The sequence below is a fragment of the Myotis myotis genome, unplaced genomic scaffold, assembly GCF_014108235.1.
Source record: "Myotis myotis isolate mMyoMyo1 unplaced genomic scaffold, mMyoMyo1.p scaffold_m19_p_9, whole genome shotgun sequence".
Classification (NCBI taxonomy): Eukaryota; Metazoa; Chordata; class Mammalia; order Chiroptera; family Vespertilionidae; genus Myotis; species Myotis myotis.
In genome coordinates this window covers 59,149,680-59,177,422 of record NW_023416401.1, presented here as the reverse complement: position 1 = coordinate 59,177,422, position 27,743 = coordinate 59,149,680, and the positions used below count along the sequence as shown (strand labels likewise).

At 38.7% G+C, this 27,743-nt stretch overlaps 1 protein-coding gene across 4 annotated transcripts in view; it reads right to left on the bottom strand.

Moving 5' to 3' along the window:
- The window catches only part of PIGU (phosphatidylinositol glycan anchor biosynthesis class U), an 88,741-nt gene that overhangs the window by 41,953 nt on the left and 19,045 nt on the right, over nt 1-27,743 (bottom strand). For all 4 annotated transcript variants that reach the window (XM_036321079.1, XM_036321077.1, XM_036321078.1 and 1 more), the window contains 5 exons: nt 25,771-25,830; nt 24,357-24,419; nt 16,876-16,985; nt 14,548-14,648; nt 603-700 (listed from right to left, as the gene is read on the bottom strand). In XM_036321079.1, coding sequence (XP_036176972.1) covers nt 603-700; nt 14,548-14,648; nt 16,876-16,985; nt 24,357-24,419; nt 25,771-25,830 — 432 coding nt within the window. The remainder of the gene's footprint in view (nt 1-602; nt 701-14,547; nt 14,649-16,875; nt 16,986-24,356; nt 24,420-25,770; nt 25,831-27,743) is intronic.

The window sequence follows — 27,743 nt, the reverse complement described above, 5'->3', positions numbered from 1 at the left end:
AAAAATCTTTCACCTGAAGATTTGGCATCCTTGATGATCTTTGCTAGAGTCAGTCATTTCACTGGTGATCTGCTATTCTGTCATTCCTTCTACATTTATAAGCTGCATTCTTCTGTAGAGTTTGCCTTACTAATTGGGAAAGAACCGTAGTTCCTTTTTAAAAGGTAGGGAGCTGCTTAATTCTTTCCTTTTAATTATTAATTTTCAGAGTAAGAAATTGGTAAAACAGCCAAACCTAATGATAATGTGTACTTTTTTCCCCTCTCCTCACCCCTTTTCTGAGCATAACTATGGACACATAGATTTTTATTTATTCAGTGTTTTACAATTACTTGATGCTAAAAATATCCTAAATATAGCCAGCAGGAGCCCCTTTGGACTGATTCCACTGTTCTTTTGACATAGTACCATTAATCTTTGACAACTATTTTGCTTTCCATCTTAACACGATGTTCCAATCAAGCCTGTGCTGTACTAGTAAGTGTGAATTGGAGACCCAGTCCCATTGCCTGATTAAGCCATGCCCTCCTTTCCCCCAAGCAGAGACCAGGCCATGTATCAAATGTCACTTGAGTGCTGGCTTCTGACCAGCAAGTGCTTACCTGGAGGAGATAAAGGAGTCCTGGGACAAACAAGGTGAGTGGGTACAGAGACTGGTATGTTGCTAAGGCAAGAAAAATAGCACTGAGGAAGGCACTACCTGTAAAAAGAAATAGATGTATGGAATAATCCAGCCTCATCAATCAGAATTAGATTCAGAGGGTTCCCAAATCAAGAAACTTTCTATAACTTTTCAAATAAATCACCTGTCAAATATCCCCTGATATACAAGGTGCTTTGGAAACTCACAGGAAGGCTCTTGGCTTGAATTCCAATGAAAGGAAAACAAGGAAGTAAAAATCATTTACCTTTAGCAACCCGAAATACCACAGGAATATTTATTGTAACATTTCCAGAACCATAAATATTTCATAAAACTTCAGCCCAAAGGGGTGGGGAGTAAGAGATCAACAAAGAATTTGTATGCACGCATATAAGCATAACCAATAAACACAGACAGTCGGGGGGGGGGGGGGGCGGTGAGGGCCAGTGCTGGGGGGAGGAGCAACTGGGAGAGGTCAATGGGGGGAAAAGGAGACATATACTTTCAACAATGAAGAATTTTTAAAATTAAAAACAAAAAACAACACTTCAGCCCAAAGATGAATAAAGGGATCAAGTCTATTAACACCATGTCCTATTTAAGTTACCAATTGATTATGCCTACAGTTATTGTTTAAGCTCTTCAGAGTATGAAACCTATCCTTTTAGATGTTCTAAAACCCCATCACTATTTTTTTTCTTGAGAATATATTTATTAAAGCTGGGGACAGTGAAACAAAAGAAGAGCTTAGGATAGAAGAAGCAACAGGAGAGAGCCTAGACGGTGCAGTTTGGCTCTCTAAAAACTTTATAAGAAAGAAGTGAGGCACACCAGGCTTCCTGGACTCATTGAGAAGTGAAAGTCACATGACAGAAGTGGGCCAAGGCAGGACTGCTTTTAGCTTACTGAAAAGTCAGAGAAAAGGGGGCCTTGGAGACAGGTTCAGGGGATTAGCCCAGGACGAGCTGCTGTTGCTTCCCTGGTTGCAAGTCTTGTGGGGACCCTTAGAGTTTAGGAAAAAGAGAACAAAAGTTCATGCCCAAGAAAAGGAGGGGTGTGGGCATGCTCTAAGGAGTGCACATTCCCAACACTATTTTTTTTTTTAAATATATTTTTATTGATTTTTTACAGAGAGGAAGGGAGAGAGATAGAGAGTTAGAAACATCGATGAGAGAGAAACATCGATCAGCTGCCTCCTGCACATCTCCTACTGGGGATGTGCCCGCAACCCAGGTACATGCCCTTGACCGGAATCGAACCTGGGACCTTTCAGTCTGCAGGCCGACACTCTATCCACTGAGCCAAACCGGTTTCGGCCCCAACACTATTTTTATAACACCCTTCCTTATGTACTATCTTCAAGACATGTGTTTATTTTTTTTCCAGATTAACATTTATTTGTTTATTGATTGATTGTTACTCCTCACCCAAGGATATTTTCTCCATTGATTTTTTTTTTTTGAGAGAGTGAAAGAGAGGGAAGGAGGGAGGGAGGAGGAGCAAGAGAGAAAGAGAGAGAGAAGCATCTATGTGAGAGAGATACATCCATTGGTTGCCTCCCGCATGTACCCCAACAGGGCTGGGAATCAAACCTGCAACGCAGGCATGTGCCTTTGACCGGGAATTAAACCCAAGATCTTTTGGTACGAGGGCTGATGCTCTAACCATGGAGCCACACTGACCGGGCTTAAATTATATTCATTTTATTAATAATGTTTTCATTCCCTACATAAAATGGGCCATTATGGAATCATTAAACATGATGGTATAAAAAATTTGCAATGACACGGAAAGATGTTTATAATCCTATTAAGTGAAGGTTACAAAAGAGATATATACTAGGATTTCTTAAAAAATATGTATAGGAGGGAGAACCAAGATGGCGGCATAGGTCAACGCCGGAGTTTGCTGCTTTGAACAACTACTTCAAAAGTGAAACCAAAAAACGGAAGGGACATCACCCAGAACCACAGGAACGCTGGCTGAGTGGAAATCCTACAACTAGGAGGAAAGAGAAACGCATACGGACACTCAGAGGAGGCGCAGTGCTGAAGTCAAATTCTGAGGTGCGGAGTGCGCGAGCGGGCTGGCGGCGGAGGGCGCGGTTGGCGTTTTCAATCGGGAGGGAGTCGCAGACTCTGAGCTCCAGATCCGGGCGAGTCTTTAGGGACCCAGACTCAAACGGGAGAAGCGGGACTGTCTGGCTTCGGTCAGAGCGAGTGCAGCTTTCTCTCTGAGCTTTGCAGCGGGTACTGGGACTCAGAGAGGCAGAGCCCCTGGGGACAGGACTGAGAGCCGCCATAACTGCTCTCTCCGGCCCACCCTGTTGATCCTGTTCTACCCGCCCCGCCCAAGCCCTGCACACAGGCATTTGCCGGATAGCCTCAGGCAAAGGCTAGATTAGCACCTCCCTAGAGGACAGAAGTTCTCTCACTACTGACACAGCTGATTCTCATAGCCACTTGGCCTAGAGGTCAAACCCTCCCTGGAATTAGCTACAACAATCAAGATTTAACTATAAGACTGCAAACAAAGACCACTAGGAGGTGCACCAAGGAAGCATAATAAAATGCGGAGACAAAGAAACAGGACAAAATTGTCAATGGAAGATATAGAGTTCAGAACCACACTTTTAAGGTCTCTTAAGAACTGTCTAGAAGCCGCCGATAAATGTAGTGAGATCCTCAAGAAATCTAATGAGACCCTCGATCTTATATTGGGGAACCAACTAGAAATTAAGCATAAACGGACTGAAATAACGAATATTATACAGACTCCCGACAGCAGACCAGAGGAGCGCAAGAATCAAGTCAATGATTTGAAATGCGAGGAAGCAAAAAACACCCAACCGGAAAAGCAAAATGAAAAAAGAATCCAAAAATGCGAGGATAGTGTAAGGAGCCTCTGGGACAGCTTCAAGCGTACCAACATCAGAATTATAGGGGTGCCAGAAGATGAGAGAGACCAAGATATTGAAAACCTATTTGAAGAAATAATGACAGAAAACTTCCCCCACCTGGTGAAAGAAATGGACTTACAGGTCCAAGAAGCGCGGAGAACCCCAAACAAAAGGAATCCAAAGAGGACCACACCAAGACACATCATCATTAAAATGCCAAGAGCAAAAGATAAAGAGAGAATCTTAAAAACAGCAAGAGAAAGAAACTCAGTTACCTACAAGGGAATACCCATACGACTGTCAGCTGATTTCTCAACAGAAACTTTGCAGGCCAGAAGGGAGTGGCAAGAAATATTCAAAGTGATGAATAGCAAGAACCTACAACCAAGATTACTTTATCCAGCAAAGCTATCATTCAGAATTGAAGGTCAGATAAAGAGCTTCACAGATAAGGAAAAGCTAAAGGAGTTCATCACCACCAAACCAGGATTATATGAAATGCTGAAAGGTATCCTTTAAGAAGAGGAAGAGGAAGAAAAAGGTAAAGATACAAATTATGAACAACAAATATGCGTCTATCAACAAGTGAATCTAAGAATCAAGTGAATAAATAATCTGATGAACAGAATGAACTGTTGATTATAATAGAATCAGGGACATAGAAAGGGAATGGACTGACTATTCCTGGGGGGGAAAGGGGTGTGGGAGATGCGGGAAGAGACTGGACAAAAATCGTGCACCTATGGATGAGGACAATGGGTGGGGAGTGAGGGCGGAGGGTGGGGCGGGAACTGGGAGGAGGGGAGTTATGGGGGGAAAAAAAGAGCAACAAATGTAATAATCTGAACAATAAAGATTTAATTAAAAAAAAAAATATGTATAAACAGCCCTAGCCAGTTTGGCTCAGTGGAGAGAGTGTCAGTCCCTGGACCAAAGGGTCCCAGGTTCAGTTCCAGTCAAGGGCATGTACCAGTTGCAGCTTGATCCTCAGCCCCGGTCGGGGTGCATGCAGGATGCAACCAATCAATATGTCTTTTTCACATAGATGTTTTTCTCTGTCTCTCCCCATCCTTTCTACTCTCTCTCTAAAAAACAAACAAAAAAAAACAATGGAAAAATATCCTTGGGTGAGGATTAACAAAAAAAAAAAAGCACAAACAATTTTATTAACTAATGTTACCTCAATCAATAAAAATTAAAAATTATATTTTCAACAATAAAGAATTATAAAAATTTAAAAACCATACGCATAAACAAACTTGTTTAAAAAGGCTAAAAGGCTAGGCAACAAAGTTCACAGTGGTTATCTCTGTCTTGTGGGATTATGGATGATTTTTCATACATTTGCTTCTATGTAGTTTCTAAATTTTCTATAATGAACATGCATTGTCTTTGTCATAAGAAAAAGATTGATTTCTTTTCTTTCTTTCAAAACACATAGCTATTCCCTTTCAATGGCTTAAGATAACAGATCACCTTAAAGCAAGCATGTCAAACTCAAAGACTAACACGGGCCAAATAAACAAGGTTTAAAAACAAAAGCTTCAATTTTCATAGAAACATAGGTTTATTTCGATAGAGACATGCTGAATACAAAGGGCTGAAATAAATGAGTAATCATTAACATAAAATAATAGAACATTTTAATAAAAATTGGTATTTTTTCTTGAACATTAACTTACCAGACATTAAATAACTGCACAAATTAATAAGTGTAATGCAAATAAACCTATTTTTCTTGTTCTCCAAAAGTGAAATAATTCCTGTTGCGCACACCAAACAAGTCAGTACAAGACTACTGACGTGGCAATGGGCTGCTAAAATATTCACTGCTAGTATTAGTGGAGAGAAATGGTGCGCCTGTGCGTAAGGCACATAAGGGAAATGAATGCAACATAATTATAGTAATCAGTCATAAGCAAATGTTGTAGTTCATTATTAATAATTATGTATAACAAGATATTGTAAAAATTAAGTTACAAAATTTTTATTAAAACATTTCTTACATACCGTTATATTGGCTGGGCCGCAAAAATATTCGCAGGCCAAGAGTTTGACATGCTTGCCTTAAAGCCGTGACTAGAAAAGCCTAGTTTACAACAGAAGTTTCAAAGTATCTTAGAAATCAGTAGAGTGTAATTGATGGTCTAAGGCTAGTGTTCTATATAGATAATGTTTCATTAAATGACAGTATCCATTTAATGATCATTCTTATTAGTGTGGGGTCAACTGTTCACTGAAAATAACAGACAAACTCTTAATGGTGCTTCCTAAAAGGAGGAACTAGTCACCCCACTCAGTCCTTCCAATAACTCCATGAGTGGGTACTATTACTATCCCCATTTTACACAGAAGGAAACTGAAGAACAGAGAAGTTATTTGTCCAGGGTCACAACACTAGTGAATAACAGAAATAGGGTTTGAACCCAGAGTGTCTCGTTCTAGACTCCACATTCTTAAATTGCATTAATATGCTACCTTCTTTTTAAAATATATATATATTTTATTGATTTTTTATAGACAGGAAGGGAGAGGGTTAGAGAGTTAGAAACATCGATGAGAGAGAAACATCGATCAGCTGCCTCCTGCACACCTCCTACGGGGGATGTGCCCACAAACAAGCTACATGCCCTTGACCGGAATCGAACCCAGGACCCTTCAGTCCGCAGGCCAGCGCTCTATCCACTGAGCCAAACCGGTTGGGGCAATATGCTACCTTCTTGATCTCAATCTTGCTGTACCATAAAAATCACAATAAGCAGAGCAACTATTTGTTAAGCAAGTTCTGGTAAGGAAGCACATTAAGCATTTTATAGTTCTCATTTATTCCTCCACTAATCCAGGAGGCAAATACTAACTCTGTGATCACACTGAAGCTCTTGAGGCTGTGTGATTTGCCTAAGGTTAAAAAGCTGGTAACTAGAACAAGCAGGTTTTGAAGTGGGTTAATGTGACAAAACTCTACCCAAGGCTGCTTTGTACTTGGGTCCTCAGCTCCTCTATGACGCTCTCCATAGGAAGGGCTTTACTCGACAGCAGTGACTTTCAACTGGTGTGCCTCCAGAATGTTTAAAACATGCAATACCTGACTATTTAGACCTCTTTTCCCTTAGACTGTAAATAATAATAATAATGATGATGACAGCCAATACAATAGCTGTCTGGCATGAATGCCGTCTTGAACCATAAATATATACTAGTAGATCCTATAGCAAGTCTTGTCACACAGGCCTCTTTCAATACATTAAGGAGAGTTGTAAGGGTCCTTAGGTGGCAAACCTTGAGAATTTCTAGTCTGGAACATTTCATTATTGATAAATACCAACAATGTACAGGAGTACTTATTAACATTTGTCTGTTTTCCTTTTTAAAGCTTAATGAAGACTAGGATGGAGTATTTTCATTAGCTCACTGAGAGGCAGAGAATCCTAGACCAAAGCCCCTACCTTTGAAGTGAAACTCAAACTACTCTACTAAACTATTATCAACCTTGCCCACAGACCTGTGTTTCCCAGCCAACTCCCCAACAGGACATCACAATATAATGGCCTGGACCTTGTCCGGGCCTGTCACTCAGTATGTCCCGGGCAACCCTGGACTGCCACAAGGAAGCCAAGGTAGAACAAATAGAAGGAGTCAAGACAGAGCAAATGAGGTCACTCCCTTCTGCGGGGCACCTGATCCTTGGCAGTGTGGGATAGAGTTGCAAAGTGTGCTTCCACTGTCCCTGTCTTCTTGTTCATCAAGTTAATTTATTTTTAATTATGTGCTCATTGAAGAAACTTTGGGGGGAAAATAGATATAGAAAAGAAATGAAAATCACCCATAAAGTCACTATACAAAAACAAGTTATCTTTCAGAATATATTTTCTCTTTTTGTTGCACTCTAACATAGTTGAGATTATATTTTACTAAAATATATGATTATTTTGCAACTGTTTTTAAATATCCTGTTCATGGGCACACTATATTTAACTATATGAACAAACAGTGTTTTATTTAGCCTTTTCTCTCTCTATTTTGAAGTATTTTCCAATCATCATAAATAACTGCATTTAATGACTTCACATCATAAAGCTTTGTTTGTATGTCTACATTCCTTTACAATAGATTCTCAAAAGTGAAATTAATAAAGCAAAAGTACAAACATTTTAAGACTACTGTCAACCTGCTTGCCAAGAGTTATATTAATGTATAAGTCAGCTTGCCCTGTAGGAGAACGCCTATTTGGATAGCACCTTTGCCAGCACTGAAAGTTTTCTTCTAAACGCTCTGGCAACTTGAAAGGGGAAAAATAAAGCCACTTCTTTGTTATTTCAATTTGCTTTTCTTTTTTTCTTTTTTTTTCTTTTTAATATATTTTATTGATTTTTTACAGAGAGGAAGGGAGAGAGATAGAGAGTTAGAAACATCGATGAAACATCTATCAGTTGCCTCCTGCACATCCCCCACTGGGGATATGCCCGCAACCCAGGCACATGCCCTTGACCGGAATCGAACCCGGGACCCTTCAGTCAGCAGGCCGACGCTCTATCCACTGAGCCAAACCGGTTTCGGCTGCTTTTCTTTATTAATTATCTATGGAGTTGAATATTTTTTCATGTTTTTCAATATAAAATTCCTTCATTGTGAATTCTCCCAACTGTTTTCTTCTTTAAATAGTGAATTATTCCTTTATTAATTTTGTTAAATATCTAAAGTATGTGGAATAAATATGAAATGAAAAACATGACTTGTAGATTTTATAAGTGAACTAACCTCCTGTATCTACTTTTGTAGGAATTACTACTAATATACTCAAAGAGTTAAGAGTAGTTCAGAGACCTAACTAAAACAGGATTCTCCAAATATTTTAACAGATTAGAAATGTTATTTGTGATGCTCTCTACAGCTGCCAACAGTGGAAAATAACAAATGTCCAGCAAAAGGGAAGGCCTGCGACCCCATGAAAATATACTTGAGGAACAGAGGGGAGGTAGGGAGGGGTGATAGCAGACTTACTTCTCATTTTCTATGTTTGAATATCTTTTATTCTTACCAAGTACTTAAACTCCCAAATTTTTTTAAAACTAAATTAAGATTGAAAGTAATTGCAAATATGTGACCAACGTCACACGATTCTTATGAAATAAGTGATAAAAGTAAAACAAAATTGTATGTATATCATTACAAAAATGTCTATAAATTCATTTGACAGAAATCTGAAGTGATACAATAAAAACTGTTTTTTGCTCTGGGTGACCAAAAATAATATGGCTGCAAAAAAGATACATATAAAGGAGCCGAAATAGCTCAGTTGGGAGAGCGTTAGACTGAAAAAAGATACATATAACATTTTTACAGGTTTTCCCCCAAACAAAACCTTCCCATTGACTTAAAAGGTTATACAAAAGATGTTTTTAAAATGGTATAATTTATATTTTTTGTGTAAGACTCTTATTAAATGCATCTTCAGAGAGCATGTCTTCAGTATTTCTAGCTTTGCGCACAGCTATTTTATTTTATTTTAATTTCAGAGAGGAAGGGAGAGAGAGAGAGATAGAAACATCAATGATAAGAGAGAATCACCAATTGGTGGCTGCCTCCTGCACGCCCCACACTGGAGATCGAGATCGCAACCCAGGCATGTGTCTGACCAGGAGTCGAACCATGACCTCCTGGTTTATAGGTCGATACTCAACCACCGAGCCATGCTGGCTGGGCTGCGCATGGCTATTTTAAAGGTGACATTTCCAAAGACCAGAGCTCAGTACCTTCTGCCCAGCTGCAACATATAATCCGTATTTTAATGGATACCAAGTACCTTGATAAATGAGTCTACCTGAGCCTGGTGCTCTGCAAATAGTAAACAGTCTTCACTATTTCAGAGCACAATCTTCAGAACAAGACAATGCAGGTCATTTTAAGTAACCTAATAATAAGTTAGTACTAAGTGGCCTACAGAAAGACCTAAGTCATTCTTATATGCCACCCTAGAAAAGATAAGTAAACTGTAAGTAAAAGGTTCTATTTAAAACTTTTGATTCTTTATTTCCTGAGTGTGCAAACTATTTAGCAACAATGTATAAAAATAAGGACTCTCATACACTTCTTACCAGAGTGTAAATTGGTAAAACTCTTGAAGGCAATTTAGCAATAAATTTCAGAAATCCTAAAGAGGGTACATATCCAGTGACACAATAGTTCTATTTCTAGGACTTTATTATAAGATAATAATTGAATATGATTTGAAAATTACTGTACGTTAGAAATTAATTTGTAGCATTATTTAAATATCTGAAAACTGGAAAATGAGCTAAATATTTAATTAGTATAGAAGTTGGTTAAAGAATTTCTATAGCCCTGGCTGGCTTGGCTCAGTGGATTGAAGGGTCACGGGTTTGATTCCAGTCAAGGGAATATGCCTGGGTTGCAGGCTCGATCCCTGGTGGTGGTGGTGGTGGAGGGGGGGGGGGGGGGTGCGGGAGGCAGCCAATCAATGATTCTCTCTTATCACTGAGATTTCTCTCTCTCTCTCCCTCTCCCATCCTCTCTGAAATCAATAAAAATATATTTTAAAAAAAAGAATTTCTATACATTCATCCCTATAATGGAATAATATATAGCCATTAAAATTGACAGACTAGATGTTTATTGACATATGTCGTAGGTTGTATTTTTGGCCCAGATTCTACACCCCGCTCTATGTCCAGGCTGTTTACCATGTAACTTTGCAGTGCTCTTCCATTGTGGGCAGGATGGAAGTCTCCACCCCGGGCTCAGCCACGTGATGCAACCAGAAACGTAAGAAATGCATGCCTGACTGGGCTTGCTCACAGCTGTGACTCTGCTATCACTATGGCAAGAACATACCTACTTTCAACAATAAAGAAATTTTTTTTTAAAAAAGAACAAAGCTAAATTAGTCCCCTGGAAGATGACAGACATGTGGAGAAGAGTTTAGTCTAGTTTAACCAACTATAGCTAACTACTGACGCAGGAATGAGCCCTGATTAAACCAACAAACTGCCTAGCCACGTCCAACCCAGATTAGCTGACCCATGTGGACTTACAGATATAGAAGCTACTGCTTGTTGTTGTTTTAAGCCACTGAGATTTGAAGTGGTTTGCTGAATAACATTTTTGTGGTGATAGTTAATAGATACAATATTTAAAAGTTTGAAAGAAAAATGGAGGGGAAAAATATGGAGCTATATACCCCAAAGCTAACAGACTTCCAGTTAAAAATGGTAGATTGGTCACATGTGTATCATCTCTCTCTCCTAAAACTTCACTTAAAATGACAATAAAGGAATAAAACTAGTCTTAAACCACAAACAACAGGAGAGGAGATCATAGCAAAATAAAATGTAATAAACAGTAGAAACAAAGCAGGTAGAAGAAGGACAAATGACTGAGCAATATGAAAGAAATTACAATTCAGGGATCTCAGAGAGGAATACCAATAAAAATAAAGCCAACTCATCTCACAGAACTTCTGAGAAATTCATCACCTTGAAGGCATCAGATACTATGGAAGGTGGGGTAAGGTACAGAGATGAAAATCAAGCAGAAAGTTTGTATACAGATCAGGCAGAACCCCAGGTCTCACCTCAACTATGTGCATTCTAACTTCCAACTTTCTACTCCATCCAGAGACTACAGTTTTGGAGAATATTAACTGAAGAGGCATAGTTTAGGGTGTACTAAGCACAGTAATGGTCTGAGGAGAAGTGTGGGCTAAAGAGAAATGAGATTACATAAAATCTATACATTGTAATCTGCCACCTCCTCTGTTCTTACTCTCACAACTTCAATAGTTGGTCACATGAACCCCCCACCCCCATCCCACTGCAACTCCAACTCTGTTACTGTTGGGCAGGAAACTGGAAAATTCCTCTCTGGAAACAGTAAATAGTTTCAGAGAAAAAGAAAACTTATAAATGATGACATTAGGGGTACTTCCAACCAAAAGAGTCAGCCCAATACCCAATCTCACTACAGTGAGAATGATCCATTAACAAGTCCTGCCCCTGCAGTCTCAAATCATCTTGTTAGTGCCTCACTCTTAAACATAAACAGACAGTCAAGGATCACCATAAATGAGAGAAAATTCTCCCATATGAAAAACAGAGCCCGAAAGAAACAGGAAAAGAAAGTGGTGGAGGGATGACCAGGAAGACAAAAAGACTATGCTTGGAACAAATGAGAACTAGGGAAAAAAACACCAAAACTCTGATAAGAAAGACTACTGTGGTGATAAAAAAAAAAAAAAAAAAAAATAGGCTACTTCAAAAAATAATTGAGACCAAGGAAAAACTTAAAAATGTAATACAAAATTTAAAAATTCAATAGAGGAGTTGGAAGATAAAAACAAAGAAATATCCCAGAAAAAGGGGAAGTAAAAGAGCTAGAACTATCAATAGAAAATAAAATATGCAAATTAAATCAATCAAGGAAGTCCAATATCTAATAGAACAAATAAGTGGACAGAGAAAACAGAGAGAATTTGAAAAAATAATATAGAAACACCTTCTGGAACTAAAGGACACTAGTCTCTACACTGAAAGGACCTACCAATTGCCTAGTATAATGAATGAAGAAAGACCCATGTCAAGACATAGCATCATGAAATTTCAAAACACTGAGGATAAAAAGAAGTTCCTAAATCTTTCAGAAAAAAAATATAATGGTATCCTACTGCTCAATAACAACCAGGATGCTAGAGGACAGTAAAGCAATGCCTTCAAAATTCTGAAAGAAAAGTTTTTCCAATCTAGAACTGTATACTCTGCCCCAACTATTAATTTGGTGTTGAACTAGAGCAAAAACATTTTTCAGACATAAAATGACTCAAGATATGTATTTAATACACCCTTTCTTAGAAAACTACTCGAGGAACTACTTCAGCAAAACAAAGAGAAAAAAATCAATAAAGGAGAGAAGAAATCCAGGAAATAAGGAATACAATGCAGGAGAATTATAAAGAAAAGTCCCACAATAGCAGTTTTGAATGAGCCCTGGACAACCACCAGGACAGCTTGGGGCAAAATGGAGGATTCGTGAGGGAGGTCTCCAGAAAAATAATAGCACTGATAGACTATTTGAAGTTTTTAAGAATTTTTTAAAACTATTTTTAGGCACTTGACAGATCTAGCGAAGCAATTGGAGGGGGGAAAAAAGAGAGAATTATTGACCACAGGAAACATAGAAGATTGTATAAGAAAGAAAAAGTAATCTTACTTACTATTTTGCCCAGCAGTAAATAATATATATATAGTGTCATAAAATACAGGTACCAATTACTGATTTAATCAAAACTGTGGCATAACTCCTTGAATAAAATGAGGTAAAGGGAAGTGGAGATATTGGTACAAAAAAGCTAAATCTTTATCTTCCATGAGAATGGAATCGATATCTAAAAGTTATAATTCATTAAATAACAATATGAAGTCTTATTTAGAAATATGGAAGTAAATACTAGCAAAAGCCAGAAGCAATGCTGTGAAGAAGCTGAACTACAGGTGAGAAGAGAGAGGCAGAGGGCTGCTATCTCATTATAAGCCATTTAGAAAAAAAATTTCTAATCTTAACAGTAACTCTCTGAATGATAGAATTTTGAGAAAATTTTCAAAGAATAGTTTATTGATTTTTAAAGAGAGAGAGAGAGAAACATCGATATGAGGGTGTAACATCGATCGAACCAGCAACCTTTTGGTGCACATGACAATACTCAACTGAGCTACATAGGCCAGGGCTCAAGATGTTTTGTTTTATTGTTTTAAATATATTTTTATTGATTTCAGAGAGGAAGGGAGAGGGAGAGAGAGATAGAAACATCAATGATGAGGGAGACTCGTTGACTGGCTGCCTCCTGCATGCACCCTACTGGGGATCAAGCCCGGGACCTTTTGGTCCATGGGACGATGCTCAATCCAATGAGCCACCAGAGCCGGGCCAGGGCTCAAGATATTTAAATAAATCTTTATTTTGGCTTAGATGGAAACACTGATGAGAGAAAAACATCAATGGGCGGCCTCCTGCATGTCCCACCTGGGGATTGAGCCCAAAAGCTGGGCATGTTCCCTGATCAGGAATCAAACTGTGACCTCCTAGTTCACAGGTTGACACTCATCCACTGAGCCACACCAGCCAGGCTGTAATTCTTTTTAATATATATTTTTTATTGATTTTTTACAGGGAGGAAGGGAGAGGGATAAAGAGTTAGAAACATCGATGAGAGAGAAACATCAGTTCAGCTGCCTCCTGCACACCCCCTACTGGGGATGTACCCGCAACCAAGGTACATGCCCTTGGCCAGAATTAAACCTGGGACCCTTTAGTCCACAGGCTGACGCTCTATCCACTGAGCCAAACCGGTTAGGGCTGTAATTTTTTTTTTTTTTGTAGTTCTTTTTCTTAATTTAATTTATTGGGGTGACTCCGCTTAATAAAATCATACAGGTTTCAAGTGTACAATTCTGTAACACATCATGTGCATACTGCATTGTGCGCCCACTATTCAAAGTCAAGTCTCTTTCCACCACCATTTATTCTCCTTCTGCCCTCTTCCACCGCCCCCCACCCCTCTTTCCCTCTAGCAATCACCATAATGTCTGTTTCTGTTTTTGTCTTGCTTACTTCCTTCATCTTTTCCACCAAGTTCCCCAACCCTCCTTCCTTCTGACAGCTGTCAGTCTGTTTTAAGTAAGTATGGGTTGTTTGTTAATTTATTTTGTTCTTTAGATTACACATATAAGTGAAATCATATGGTATTTGGCTTTCTCTGACTGGCTTATTTCACTTAGCATAATACCCTCTAGGTCTATTCATGGTGTCCCAAAAGGTAAGATTTCCTTCTTTTTTACAGCTGAGTAGTATTCTATTGTAAATATACCACAGCTTTTTTATCCACTCATACTTGTGTAATTTAAAAACAATTTTTTAAAGTGTTGCATTGTATTTTTTTAAAGCCCACAGTATAAGTGTTACACAAATCAGGGCTTGTACTTTTTGGGTGTCTTACCTTTTATCGTGGTCAAAATGAAGAAAGCAACGAGGGTATTGTTGATGGCACAGGTAGACTTGGCAACACAAGATAAGACCGTGTAGGGATTTAAGAGATAGCTGGGGAAAAGCACACATATTTGGTATTAGTAATCCTGGTCAAAGGACCAGGGAGTCTATGCCACTATATCCAGAAAATTAAAGAGATTTACTAAAAACATACTCAAGGGAAGGCAGCTTCTTAGAAATTAGTTCTCCTAAGTAAAAGAGAATGGAGTGGGATTGAGGCCAATGTGTAAAAGATACTGAATTTTCACTCCTTATTCTGTGCTATGTGGTCTATAGAAAATTGTCTTATTTAATCATTACAGAGATCCTATAAACTAGCAATAACATTATTCCTGTTTCACAGATTAGGAAGCTGAGACTCAGTGATTGATTAACTTGCCCAAGGTTCACAAGCTAATGAATATATTCAAATTAGGTCTCTCCAGTTCTAAAGCCTATATTCTTTCTACTACCTCAGATTTCAAAATGATAAAATTATACCAAATTTCCCCACAATCATATATCTTAGGAATGGCTACATGCATGTCTGAAAACCAAAAAAGCACTTTTTCCTCAGTCAGGTTCCTACACTGTGACGCAGGCTACCCCCATTCAAAAGGTACAGCAGCTTAGATTTAGCCCTCTTGATAGTAAAACAGTATCCACCAGCCAGATCCCAAGGACAAAATAAGTTATCTGCTGACTTCGACAAGCTAGATGCCATAGCACTTCACAGGACACCTGAACTTCCTCTAGGATGGAATTGAGCTGAAACATCTAGTCTTTTTCCTGAGATGAAAAGGAATGGGCTAAGAAAATGAATTTGAAATGTGGTAAGGAAAGCTCATGTAGTCATAATAGATTATTATTTTTATTTATTTCTATCTTGCTTCCACAAAAGATTAGAGGTGACTCAAATAAGAACCAAGAATAAAAAAATAACAGTAAGATAAAAATAGAAATAAAGATACAAGACCAGGGAAAACATTAATAAAAGGAGAAAGTAAAGGCCGGGGAAAGAAGACCCAACTTGTCTTCTACAGCCCTGTAATAATCAGCTTCAAATCTGGCTCTGCGTTTCCTGGCAGACAGTGTGAAAAGGGAGACCAGTTACATAATTCTGATTATCAGATAGGAAGAAACATGCCAGTGTCTCAGGGAGATTATAATTATTATTTACAAATAAAGACCTTAAATCCAATACCTCCCAGGGCTGTAACACTAGCAGTTCTAAAGACAAAGGCCTAGAAATTGTTGGTGTGTTTTTCCCCCAGCAATTACAGATAGGCTTATTACACAACCTTTAAAGAAATGGCTGCTGCTATTACAAAACTACCCTCAGGAGACATATTAGTCCATAAGGGATTCATAATGTTTCTAAACCTCTGGTTCTATTAAATAGTTCCCAGCAATATTTCTGAAGTACATAGATATGAACTGATACCTCAAAACTGGTGGTGGGGGGAACCATTTCTAAATAGAAGGTGATGTTTAAGAAGCAGCTACACAGCCAACTATCTGGACTACTGAACAGGGGATTCACACACAGGCAGAGGGTTGAATAAACTGTCCTCATAAGGCTCCTTCTAATTCTAAAGTTCTAAGGTCATGTTTTTCCATGAGGAAACTTGTCAGACTTGTTTACTGTGTATCCCTAAAACTAGTATATTATTAATATTCAATGACTATTAGTTGGTTGAATGATTATTCACATTTGCCTATCTCAGGAATATAAACAGGAATAACCTGAAAGAATTAAACTTACTGGCAGCACTGAGCACTCCTGGGGCATTCGTTCACAGAGCCTCCGTAAGTTTCACTCTCCCAAACTGGTCACCCATTTTAGGCATCCGGGATGGGTCTGTTTGGAACTGTACTTGTTTTCTGAACTACAAATGGGGGGCTAACTTGTACATGAAGGATAGAAGCTGCTCAAAACAACAACCACATAAAGATCAGAATTTTATTCAATCCATATTATCACAACTGAAGAATGATCTTTTTCTCTTTTTTTTAAAAGAAACAAACAGTGGTTACAAGTAGGCTAGAGCTCAGATGGAGTGAAAAAGCATCTGTGAAGGGTGGATTGTGCATGTTCCTGTATGAAGCTTTGTCCCGACAGAGAAAGAATGGCTCTGTCTCTTGCTGGCCAGAACCCCAGTTGTGCAACAGAACTACAGCAAATACTTGATGACTAAGACTGCGAATCTCCAAAAATACAACAAACAACATGAGAAAGTCTCATCAGATTTTCCTCGCATTTGTTGGCACTGAGCCTGTTTTGTCAGAGAATACTTACAACAGGGCCACTTTCAGAGGGATGTAACGCATTTCCATTGGCGTTCGGATGAGTTCGGCCACATCTGGGGCATACTGGTCTAGTTCAAGGAGGAGTTTCTGCTTTTTAAACTGGAAAAAGTGACAAAACACATGAAACAAATTACTTTCCGTTGCTTTTAGGATAAAAACAAAAGTCCTTCCATGACCCACGTGGCCCCACCTCTCCAGGCACATCTCATTCCCTCTCCCCTCACCTCTCACTCTCTGGGTTCAAATATCATGAACATACCATGCCCCTCCTGCTCCCAGGCCTTTATATTTAACCTGGAACAACCTCTTCTCTTACCCTAGTGAACTCCCACATGGTCTTTAGATCTCAATAAAATAATCACTTTCTCAGGAAGGCACACTCACCCCCAACCTCGATTAGGTAAAATCTCCACAGTTATAACTTTTTTTAAAGTTTATGTGATTAATATGTGGTTCCCTCACTAGACTATTTGAGTTCCACAGCGTAGGGACAGTGTTTATTGCCAATACAGTGAGCAATCGATAAATACCTGTTGAATGGCTATATGAATGACTAGGTGGCAAAGCAAAGCTCTTAGCCATTCTGAAGAGTTATTATCAGTGGCCTAAAGACTCCAAAGTCCCATCAGCAAAGTGAAATGTTTTCATGCAAAGTGAAATGATCCCCTGAATGTCACAGTATCCTGAGTTTTCTTCTGAGCTCCCCTGTTTCAATTTTTGACTTCCACAGAGGAAGTGGGGAATGGCCAGGATGAAGAGAAAGAGGGCTGGGTGTGGCTGGGCAGCTGGATAGGTAAGAGGGAGTGAGATGGGGGTGGAGAGCCTTTGCCTTACCCTGGTATGTCCCAACAAGTTCACAGGTGTGTTCCAGAATGAAAAAGAGTTAGGCAACCCTATAAGTAAACATGGGTCAGACTATAGATGGAAAAAGTCTTTGAACCCAAAAATGGGTAGCCTTGCTCGTTTAATGATCAGAGAATCTTATTTCGACAGTATAAAATCAATGCTGCAACCTATTAGAAAATAGAGTAATTCAGAGCAGCCATAGTAGTTAGCATTTAACTGTGTGAGTAAAGATTTAATGATGAAAACGACAGGTGACAACAGAATATATACTGCATTGTACCATTTATATAAAGTTAAAAGCATGCAAAATAATATTACATGTGATTTAGGGATATTTATAAGGCCATGTGTAGTAATAATAAGCACTAAAGTCCGAACAGTGGTAACTGGTGAGAGGAGGAAGAAGGAGGTGAAAGTATAGAGAGAGGCAACTCTATGTGTAATGTTTTATTTTTTAAGCCAAATAGATTCATAGTATGCATTTTTTTATTGTTTTATTGCTTAAAGTATTACAAAGAGTATTACATATGTCTCCTTTTTTTCCCCGCCCTTGACAATCCCCTGGCCTCCCCTACCCACCGTGTCTTATGTCCATTGGTTATGCTTATATGCATAACAAGTCCTTCGGTTGATCTCTTACCCCCCTGCCTCCTGCCCCCCAACCCTCCCCGGCCTTCCCGCTGTAGTTTGACAGTTTGTTCGAGGCAGCTCTGCCTCTGTATCTATTTTTGTTCATAAGTTTATAATGGTCTTTATTATCCATAAATGAGTGAGATCATGTGGTAATTTTCCTTCATTGACTGGCTTATTTCACTTAGCATAATGCTCTCCAGATCCACCCATGCTGTTGCAAATGATAACATAGTATGCATTTTTAAATATACTTTATTGATTTCAGAGAAGAAGGGAGAGGGAGAGAGAGAGAGAAACGTCAGTGATGATAGAGAATCACTGATCAGCTGCCTCCTGCATCTCCCACACTGGGGATCGAGCCCGCAACCCGGGCATATGCACTTACCGGGAATCGAGCCATAGATTGATGTTCAACCTCTGAGCCATGCTGGCTGAGCGTATTATTCTTTATATATTTTTTCATATCTTAGGTACTAATAATTTAAAATTTTTAAGTAAAAATAAAAAAAGAGTCATCTTTCAGTTCAAAAGAAAATCAAAGGGTCATCACAGGAATACAAGTAACCCCGGATTTCTTGTATAATTTAAGCTAAAGGCATAATCAGAAAACCTGAACAAACTTCAAAATTCAAAAACCTCCCTTTGATCATCGCCGAGAGTCCAAGTTAAGTGGTAGGAATTATCATCAGTAAAATTTATGCTGTCATGCACAGTTGGGGTTGTCTAATTAAAAGGACAAAAGGGAAACTAGGGGAGGGAGGGGGTAAGGGGGAGAGATCAACCAAAGGACTTGTATGCATGCATATAAGCCAAACCAATGGACACGGACAACAGGGGGATGACAGCATGAGTGGGTGGGGGGTGGGGCGAGGAGGTTGGGGATTAATGGAAAATGAGGACACATTTGTAATACCTTAACCAATAAAGAAATTTTAAAAAATGAAATAAATAAAAAAGGACAAAATATAGACTAAGGTGCTTTTATCAAGAAAAGGTGGCTGGCTCAGCAAACAGAGAGCACTGAGTGAGGACAGCTGCAGTAGCAGTGGTAAAAGGACTGAGGCCCCACTAGCTAAGGATTCTGGAGTTCTATTGCACAAAGAAGGCCACCTGAACGGTGTGAGATCCACAAAGAAGGCTGTTAAAAGGAAACACAGGGAGTTCATATAGGAGTAGCCAGAGAGACAGGGGGGAATGCAGACCCATTCCCCAGGCTGGAAGCCAACCTGCAGGACTACACTCAGAGATGAAGGCAGCTAAACAGGGATGAGTAGACCCTGGGCAAAGGTGACACTGTGCCAACAGTGAAAGAAAAGTACTTCCTTATAATCCCAATCTTCCAAAATACATTAAAATAGAAAGATTTTATGAAAGGAGAGTTTCCAGGAGAGAATGGCAGTTAGGCCAGCAGTCCTCAGATCCTTTGCTGCCTCTCCTTTTGTCTTCCCCAGTATCACCAGCACAGCTGCCATTATGCCTTATTGGCTCAATATTGACTCAGCTTCCCTAAACATAGACAAAATTTCTCTTTAAAATCCTCATTGCATCCAGTTAGAGATAGGAAAGTGGCTAAGAATCTAAGGAAAATTAAACACACACACACACCAAGAAAATATTAGAAATATAAAAATAGCCTTAACCAGTTTGGCTCAGTGGATAAAGTGTTGGCCTACGGACTAAAGGGTCCCAGGCTCAATTCCAATTAAGGGCACATGCCCAGGTTGCAGGCTTGATCCCCAGAAGGGGGCATGTAGGAGGCAATCAATGATTCTCTCTCATCATTGATGTTTCTATCTCTCTCTCCCTCTCCCTTCCTCTCTGAAATCAAGAAAAATATATTTTAAAAAAGAAATATAAAAATACATTAAGAAGTACAATTTAAAAGGCAGGTATTTTTAGATATATTCAGCACCTTGACAATGATGAGATTTCAAGCTACACAGGAGAGGTTAAAAGTAACCTCAAGGATAATTACCTGGATCTGTTACCTTTGTGATCATATTTTTAAAAGAATAGTTTATTTATTTTTATAGAGAAAGGAAGGAGAGGGAGAGAGAAAAACAATAATGTGAAAGGGAAACACTGATCCACTGCCCACTGCATACCCCCTACCAGGGATCGAGCTCACAACCCCGGCATGTACCCTGACCAGGGACAATGCCCAACCAACTGAGCCACACCAGCCAGGGCACCTTTGTGATCATTAATCAGCTTGTACACAGATGCCTGCACTCTCCTCCATATGTGTGTTATATTTCAGTAGAATTTTTTAAATTAAAAAAAAATCTCCAGGATGGAGTATTCCTTCCTTCCTTTCCTTACCCACTCCCCCATGCAGCCCTTTCCTGTCCCTCACAAGATTTGATTTTGCAAGGACATAATTCCCCTACTTCAAATAAAGAGCTGTTTTCTAATCATTGAAGCTGTGCCTACACCCTTTTGCATCCCCAAAACCTATGGAGGGATGGGAGGTGAATACTCCACCCCCACTGCATCTCCAACTGTTAGCCTCAGTACATTCCAAATTCAGGAGCTTATCCTCCAAATTCACAACTCTCTAAGCACATTAAGGGGATACAGATTTTTATCACTCTCTAACAAATCACCTGCAGCTTTCTCACATGAATTCTTAGTTTTAAACAGGAAGCAAAGGACAACTAGACGAGCATTATTTTTGTCAAGTAAGGGAGATGTAAAGTGTCATGAGAGTCAACTGGTCATAATCAATCAGCATTCATATTCTACAGGCTAACAGTTGGAGATGGGGCGGGGATGGAGTTCCCCCTCTCTGCATCACAATTTTCTGGGATGCAGTTTCATTATAGACACAGCTACATTACCAGGAATAAAAAAAGTCTCAAATCCCAGCAAGACTAAACTGCTTCCAGACTGTATGATATGGACCCATTCTGAAAAAGTGGGGAAGATTTGGAGGAAGACATGTGCCAGTACTCTATCCAAACCAACCACAGTTTATTAGTATCATCAAAATCTGCCATTCAGAATGAGTTAATTTTTGATAGTTTTTTTAAAAATATATTTTTATTAATTTCAGAGAGGAAGGGAGGGAAGAGAGAGATAGAAACATCAATGATGAGAGAGAATCATTGATTGGCTGCCTGTTGCACACCCCCTACTGGGGAATAAGACTGCAACCGGGCATGTGCCCTAGACTGGAATCGAACCCGGGACCCTTCAGTCCGCAGGCTGATGCTCTACCCAATGAGCCAACCTGGCTAGGGCAATTTTTGATGCAGTTTAAATGACATTCTTATTCTGACCACAAAACAAAATATTCCTATAGGCTGAATTCTGAGGATGAAGAAACAAAACTATTCCAAAATTTAACTTGGTGCCAATGATAACAGAATGTCTTGTGTGCTAAAAAACAAGGTAGTGACAATTAGCTCATTTGGTTTTTGGTCTCCCTCTTTAAATTACACAGAGAAAAAATTCAAAAACCTCTATATGTTTTCATATAAATTCAGAAATAAATTATTGGTGCATGAAGCCAACAATATTCTTCTTGATGTTTCTGTCACATAAACCAGTAAACTCGCCCGGCCCATGTAGCTCAGTGGTTGAGCATCAACCTATGAACCAGGAGGTCATGGTTCGATTCACACACACACATGTATACACACATTGGTAGGTAAAGACATGGACCTATTTTTTTTTTCTCTAGTCTATTACATTGAAAAATTTCAAACTACAGAAAAGTTGAAAAAAAATTCAATAAAACACCTAGATCCATCAACTGTTAACATTTTTTGTTTCTTTTTTAAAAAAATCTTTACCTAAGGACATGCATAGAGAGAGAAAGTGGGGGCAGAGAGAGAAATATCTGTTGGTTGCTTTCCACAGTGCCCTGACCAGGAATTGAACTGGCAACCTTTCAGAGCACAGGTCAACACTCGACCTACTGAGCCACTCTGGCTGGGCAACTGTTAACATTCTGCCACATTTTTAAAATCTCTCTATACACACAAAAACATATTTTTTTTCTGAACCGTTTGAAAGTATGTTGTGGATATCATGACCCTTCACCCCTAATATTTTAGCATATAACTTCAAAAACAAAGACTATGGTTTACATACACAATTTATCTCGGAGAAGAAAATAATCATTGTTAATTTGTCTCTGAATTCCTCTGCTTATGAATCTCATGCTCAGTTTACTAGTATCATCTCTGACCTTCCAGGGAATCTTGTTAAAGCATTTCATCTCACCCATAAAATTTTCCCCCCGAGCTTTCTTGAAATATAATAGACATATAACATTGTGTAAGTTTAAGATATGCAATACAATGATTTGATATACATATATAGGGTGGGCAAAAGTAGGTTTATAGTTGTGAGTACAAGAAAATTTATTCTTGTTCTTATTTATTAACTAGTGGCCCAGTGTACAAAATTTGTGCAGGTGGGGGGGGGGGTGTCCCTCAGCCCAGCCTGCACCCTCTCCAATCTGGGATGTCCAACTGCTGGTTTAGGCCCGATCCCTTTTATTACTATAGATTATTGTATTATTTTCCATATGAACTGTAAACCTACTTTTGCCCACCTTTATATATTGCAAAATGATGACCACAATAAGGTTAGTTAACACATCTATCACCTCACATAATTAATTTTTGTAGTGAGAGCATTTAAGATCTACTCTCTTAGCAACTTTCAAGTATACAATACAACATTGTTAACTACTGTCTCTATGCTATAGGTATATTCGATTCCCTAGAAGTTACTTATTTTATAACTAAAAGTTTGTACCCTGTGACCAATAATCCCCTTCCCCCATCCCCAATAACCACCAATCTACTCTGTTTCTATGAGTCTGACTTTTTAAAAGTGAAATCATACAGTATTTGCCTTTTTTTCTCTGACTTACTTCACTTAGCATCCACATAGTCACATGCTCCATTAGTTTAAGATATATACTCCCTGCTCTTAGTGTTACTAAGTCTCTAAAATGTAGTTCTTAATCATTTAGGGGAGGAATTAAGGACTCTTTGAGCACTGTTAACAACTATGGACTCTCCACATGAAAAAGAATGACATATGCACATACATATACAAATTTTCATACCATCTCAAGGGTTTTATAGACCTAATAAGGGACCCCAAGTAAAAAACTCTCAGTCTAGATATTTTAACAGTGTCTTTGAGGTCCAAAATTCTAGAATTCACTAGCTTTATTTGTTACTGATGACCAGTGCTACAGAAAGGCAGACTGCTATTTCTGGTTCTATTACTTGGTAACAGAAGTGAAAATGAACCACAAACAGACAACACTAATGGGATGCAGCCTTCTCTCACCCTGGTCTAAATCTTCTCAGTGGCTCTCAGCCAATCAAGGAGGACTGCAGCCAACTTTTAAAATAACTACATAGATAGTACACATGGTTAATCTGTTAACTCTCTCAGAACCAAGGAAAATGAAAATAGTCCCACTATACAATTCTCCTTGGCTATTACATATGGATTAAAACTAAAGTTTGCATCAACACTTTCAACAGCTGTTTAATACATGCCAATTTTTCGAATTAAGATTGCTCTCTGCAGGGAAATAGAAGCTACACTGGGAATCCAATTTTACCTCAGATAGGCATAACACAGTGAGTTAAAAGCTATAATTTTCCTCTGTGAAAAAACACACAAAACAAAACTGGTGAAAGGTATGAAATAATTTTTTAAGGGTCCTCATTAATATAATTGTAGTTCAATTCCACATCCTTCAAAAAGTCTGAACTGGCACAGGTGAGAGGATATTAAGCTACAAAGATTAAGCGAACCTTTCTCTATCTATTAGTAAAGCTATCTTGTTCGGCTGTTGCAGGACTGGCTGAACAAACCAGAAGCTGCACTCCCACTTCTTAGTGTCTTAAAACATGTTGGATCCTTAAGTACATGCATGACTTTTGATCTTTTTAATAACAGATACCAGCAGGTTACCAGATTCTACTAGTTTTGTCCAACACACTGACTACTCACCACAACTTTATTGAAGTCCTGGATTGCAAAATACAGGGCAATGGCAGTGAGTGCATCAGTTATCTGTCAAGAGAAAGAGTAATAACAGGAAATGAATCCAATTAGTGTGGGAGTAATGGAATGCTACTAGGGTCTGAAGTTTTGTAAGGCGGTGGACTATCCAGAACTGACTTCTTAAAGTCAGGCAGAACCTCAGCCCTCACTTTGACTACCCAAAGAGAAAGCCTTTTCAGGGAGGTATGACTGGAAAACTTGCTCTGTAATTGCAAGTTACTAAGTTTTCTGTAAAGTGGAAATAAAACCCACTGCTTTGTAGGCCTGATGTATGTCAAGTGCCTAGAACAGAGTAAGTCCTCAATAAATAGCACTCATTATAATTATTAAGGAAGAGCTCAATGGACCTCCTATTTCACCCAGATTTTCAACCCTAGATTAAGCAGGTGTTTCAAATTACTATGCTCTCAAAACATAGCCCTGTCTTCTCAATTTCTTACCCCTGAAAGTCTCACCAGGCCTAAGTTCTTGTCACAGAATCTCTTGGCAGAATGCTTAGGACACTGAGGATATCTTCAACACTGGCACCATAATGAAAGCCAATCATAGAATCCTGGAGCTAGAAAATTCAAGGCTACACAGTTCACATATGAAATTTTAAACGTATAAGAAATTAGAACTGGTCAGATGTCATAAACTACTCTTCATACTTCCATAATACAGTTGACCTTGAACATCTTGGGTTTGAACTGCATAGGTCAACTTATACGCTGATATTTTTCAGTAAATATTTGTACTGTTTTCCATCCAGGGTTGGAAGTCCACAGATGCATAAGGCCAACTATATGCATTGATCTACATCCTTTTATATAGGGGACTTGGGCACCCAAGGACATTTTTTTATATCCATGGGGTGGCAGGGAAAGGGTGGAGAGGTTGTCCTGGAACCAATGCCCCTGGATACTGCGAGACAACTGTGTGCGGGGTTGGCACCCTTAACCTCCTATTGTTCAAGGGTCAAATGTAAAATTACAGTTCCATGAATCCAAATTAAAAATACGTTTTTGGCCGAAACCGGTTTGGCTCAGTGGCTAGAGCGTTGGCCTGTGGACTGAAAGGTCCCAGGTTCGATTCCGGTCAAGGGCATGTGCCTGGGTTGCGGGCATATCCCCGGTGGGAGATGTGCAGGAGGCAGCTGATCGATGTTTCTCTCTCATCGATGTTTCTAACTCTCTATCTCTCTCCCTTCCTCTCTGTAAAAAATCAATAAAATATATATAAAAAAATAAAATACGTTTTTGCTTTTATATTCTAAGAAACTCCTGGGCTCCTGAAATAGATTTTTTCTTACAAACAAAAAGATTAAAGACAATAAAATTTAAAATATATACATATTCATTTTATGTGGAAGGTTGCTTACCATAAATACCAATTCAGCATAGTCAATCAGGAAATGAAAGAGGTATATTATTAATGGAGTCTGCAGGAGAAAAACAAACAAGCAAATTAACATAAGTCTTACTATTATCAGTTTCCATAGTAGGGGGTGGGGTTAGAAGCTAGCCTGTCAGTAACAATGTCTTTTTTTCCTAGAATACTGTTCTATGCTAGCTGGCCAGTGTACATATGAGGGAGAATAAATTTGTATCACTGGATAATTTTGTGCCACTAGGAATATCTGCTGAATTGAATAAAGAGAATAAACAAAACCCAACACGATAAATATCTGTTTAAGAAGTGTTAACACACTACAGGTATAAGGTGAACTTTAGTTCTAAGACTTATATAATAGCTTCTTTGGGTTAATGTTTACATGATATATCTTTTTCCATATTTTTACTTTCAATTTTGTGTCCTTGTATGCAAGATGTATTTCTTAAAAACAGCATATAATTATTTGTCTTTAATATTATCTGACAATGATTACCTTTTAGTTAGATTTTTAGTCTATTTACAGTTAATCTAATAATTGATTTACTTTTGTTTTAATCTTACTATTTTCCATTTGTCCCATTTTCTCTATGCTGTTGTCTCTCCTTTCTTGCTTACTTCTGCATATTTTTATTATTCCATTTTCCTCTCTATTAGCTTGTTGGTTATACAGGGTGGGCAAAGGTAGGTTTACAGTTGTGAGTATGTGAAACAGTTTATTCTTTGTTTTATCCTCACCCAAGGACATATTTTTCCCATTGATTTCTAGAGAGAGTGGAAGGGAGGGAGGAGGAGGAGAGAGAGAGAAAAATAGATGTAAAAGAGACACATCAATTGGTTGCCTCCTCCACACACTCTTACCGGGGCTGGGGAACCTACAACCAAGGTACGTGCTCTTTTTTAAAAAAAATGTATTTTATTGATTTTTTACAGAGAGGAAGGGAGAGGGGTAGAGAGTTAGAAACATCGATGAGAGAGAAACATCAATCAGCTGCCTCCTGCACACCCCCTACGGGGGATGTGCCCGCAGCCAAGGTACATGCCCTTGACCGGAATCGAACCTGGGACCCTTCAGTCCACAGGCCGACGCTCTAATCCACTGAGCCAAACTGGTTAGGGCCCGAGGTACGTGCTCTTAACTGGGAATCAAACCAGTGACCCTTCAGTCCAAGGGTGGACACTCTAACCACTGAGCCAAACCAGCCAGGGTAAGAGTTTATTCTTGTATTATTATTTATTATTATTTTCCATACAAACAACTGTAAACCTACTTTTGCCCCACCCTATATATTTAGCTACTATTCTTTCTTTTTTTTTTTAATGAAATCTTTATTGTTCAGATTATTACAGTTGTTCCTCTTCCCCCTCTCGCCCCCCCCTTCTATTCTTTCAATGGTAAACCTTCACATTATGATGTAAATCATTGGCTTTAATTAGAATATAATATAAATTATTATCTTTCCTACTTCCTAGACAATATAAAGACCTCTGAACACTTTAACTCCATATAGCTCCTCCCAGTCTTTTGTATTACTGTTGTTACAACTTTAATTCTTTTTTTTTTTTTTTTACATTTTTTAAAAAATATTTTATTATTGATTTCAGAGAGGGAGGGAGAGAGAGAGAGAGAGAGAGAAACATCAATGATGAGGGAATCATGGATTGGCTGCATCCTGCACACCTTACTGGGGATTGAGTGCACAACCCGGGCATGTGCCCTTGACTGGAATCAAACCTGGGACCCTTCAGTCCACAGGCCGACGCTCTATCCACTGAACCAAGCCAGCTAGGGCTTACAACTTTAATTCTATATATAAAAAACCCACAAGACATTATTTTATACAATAAATATTTACGTAGATTTACCCACATTTTTACCATTTTCATTGTTATTTACTCATTCCTATATTTCATGATGCTGTAAAGGACATAATCCTTCTGCTCTTTTGTATTATTTTAATG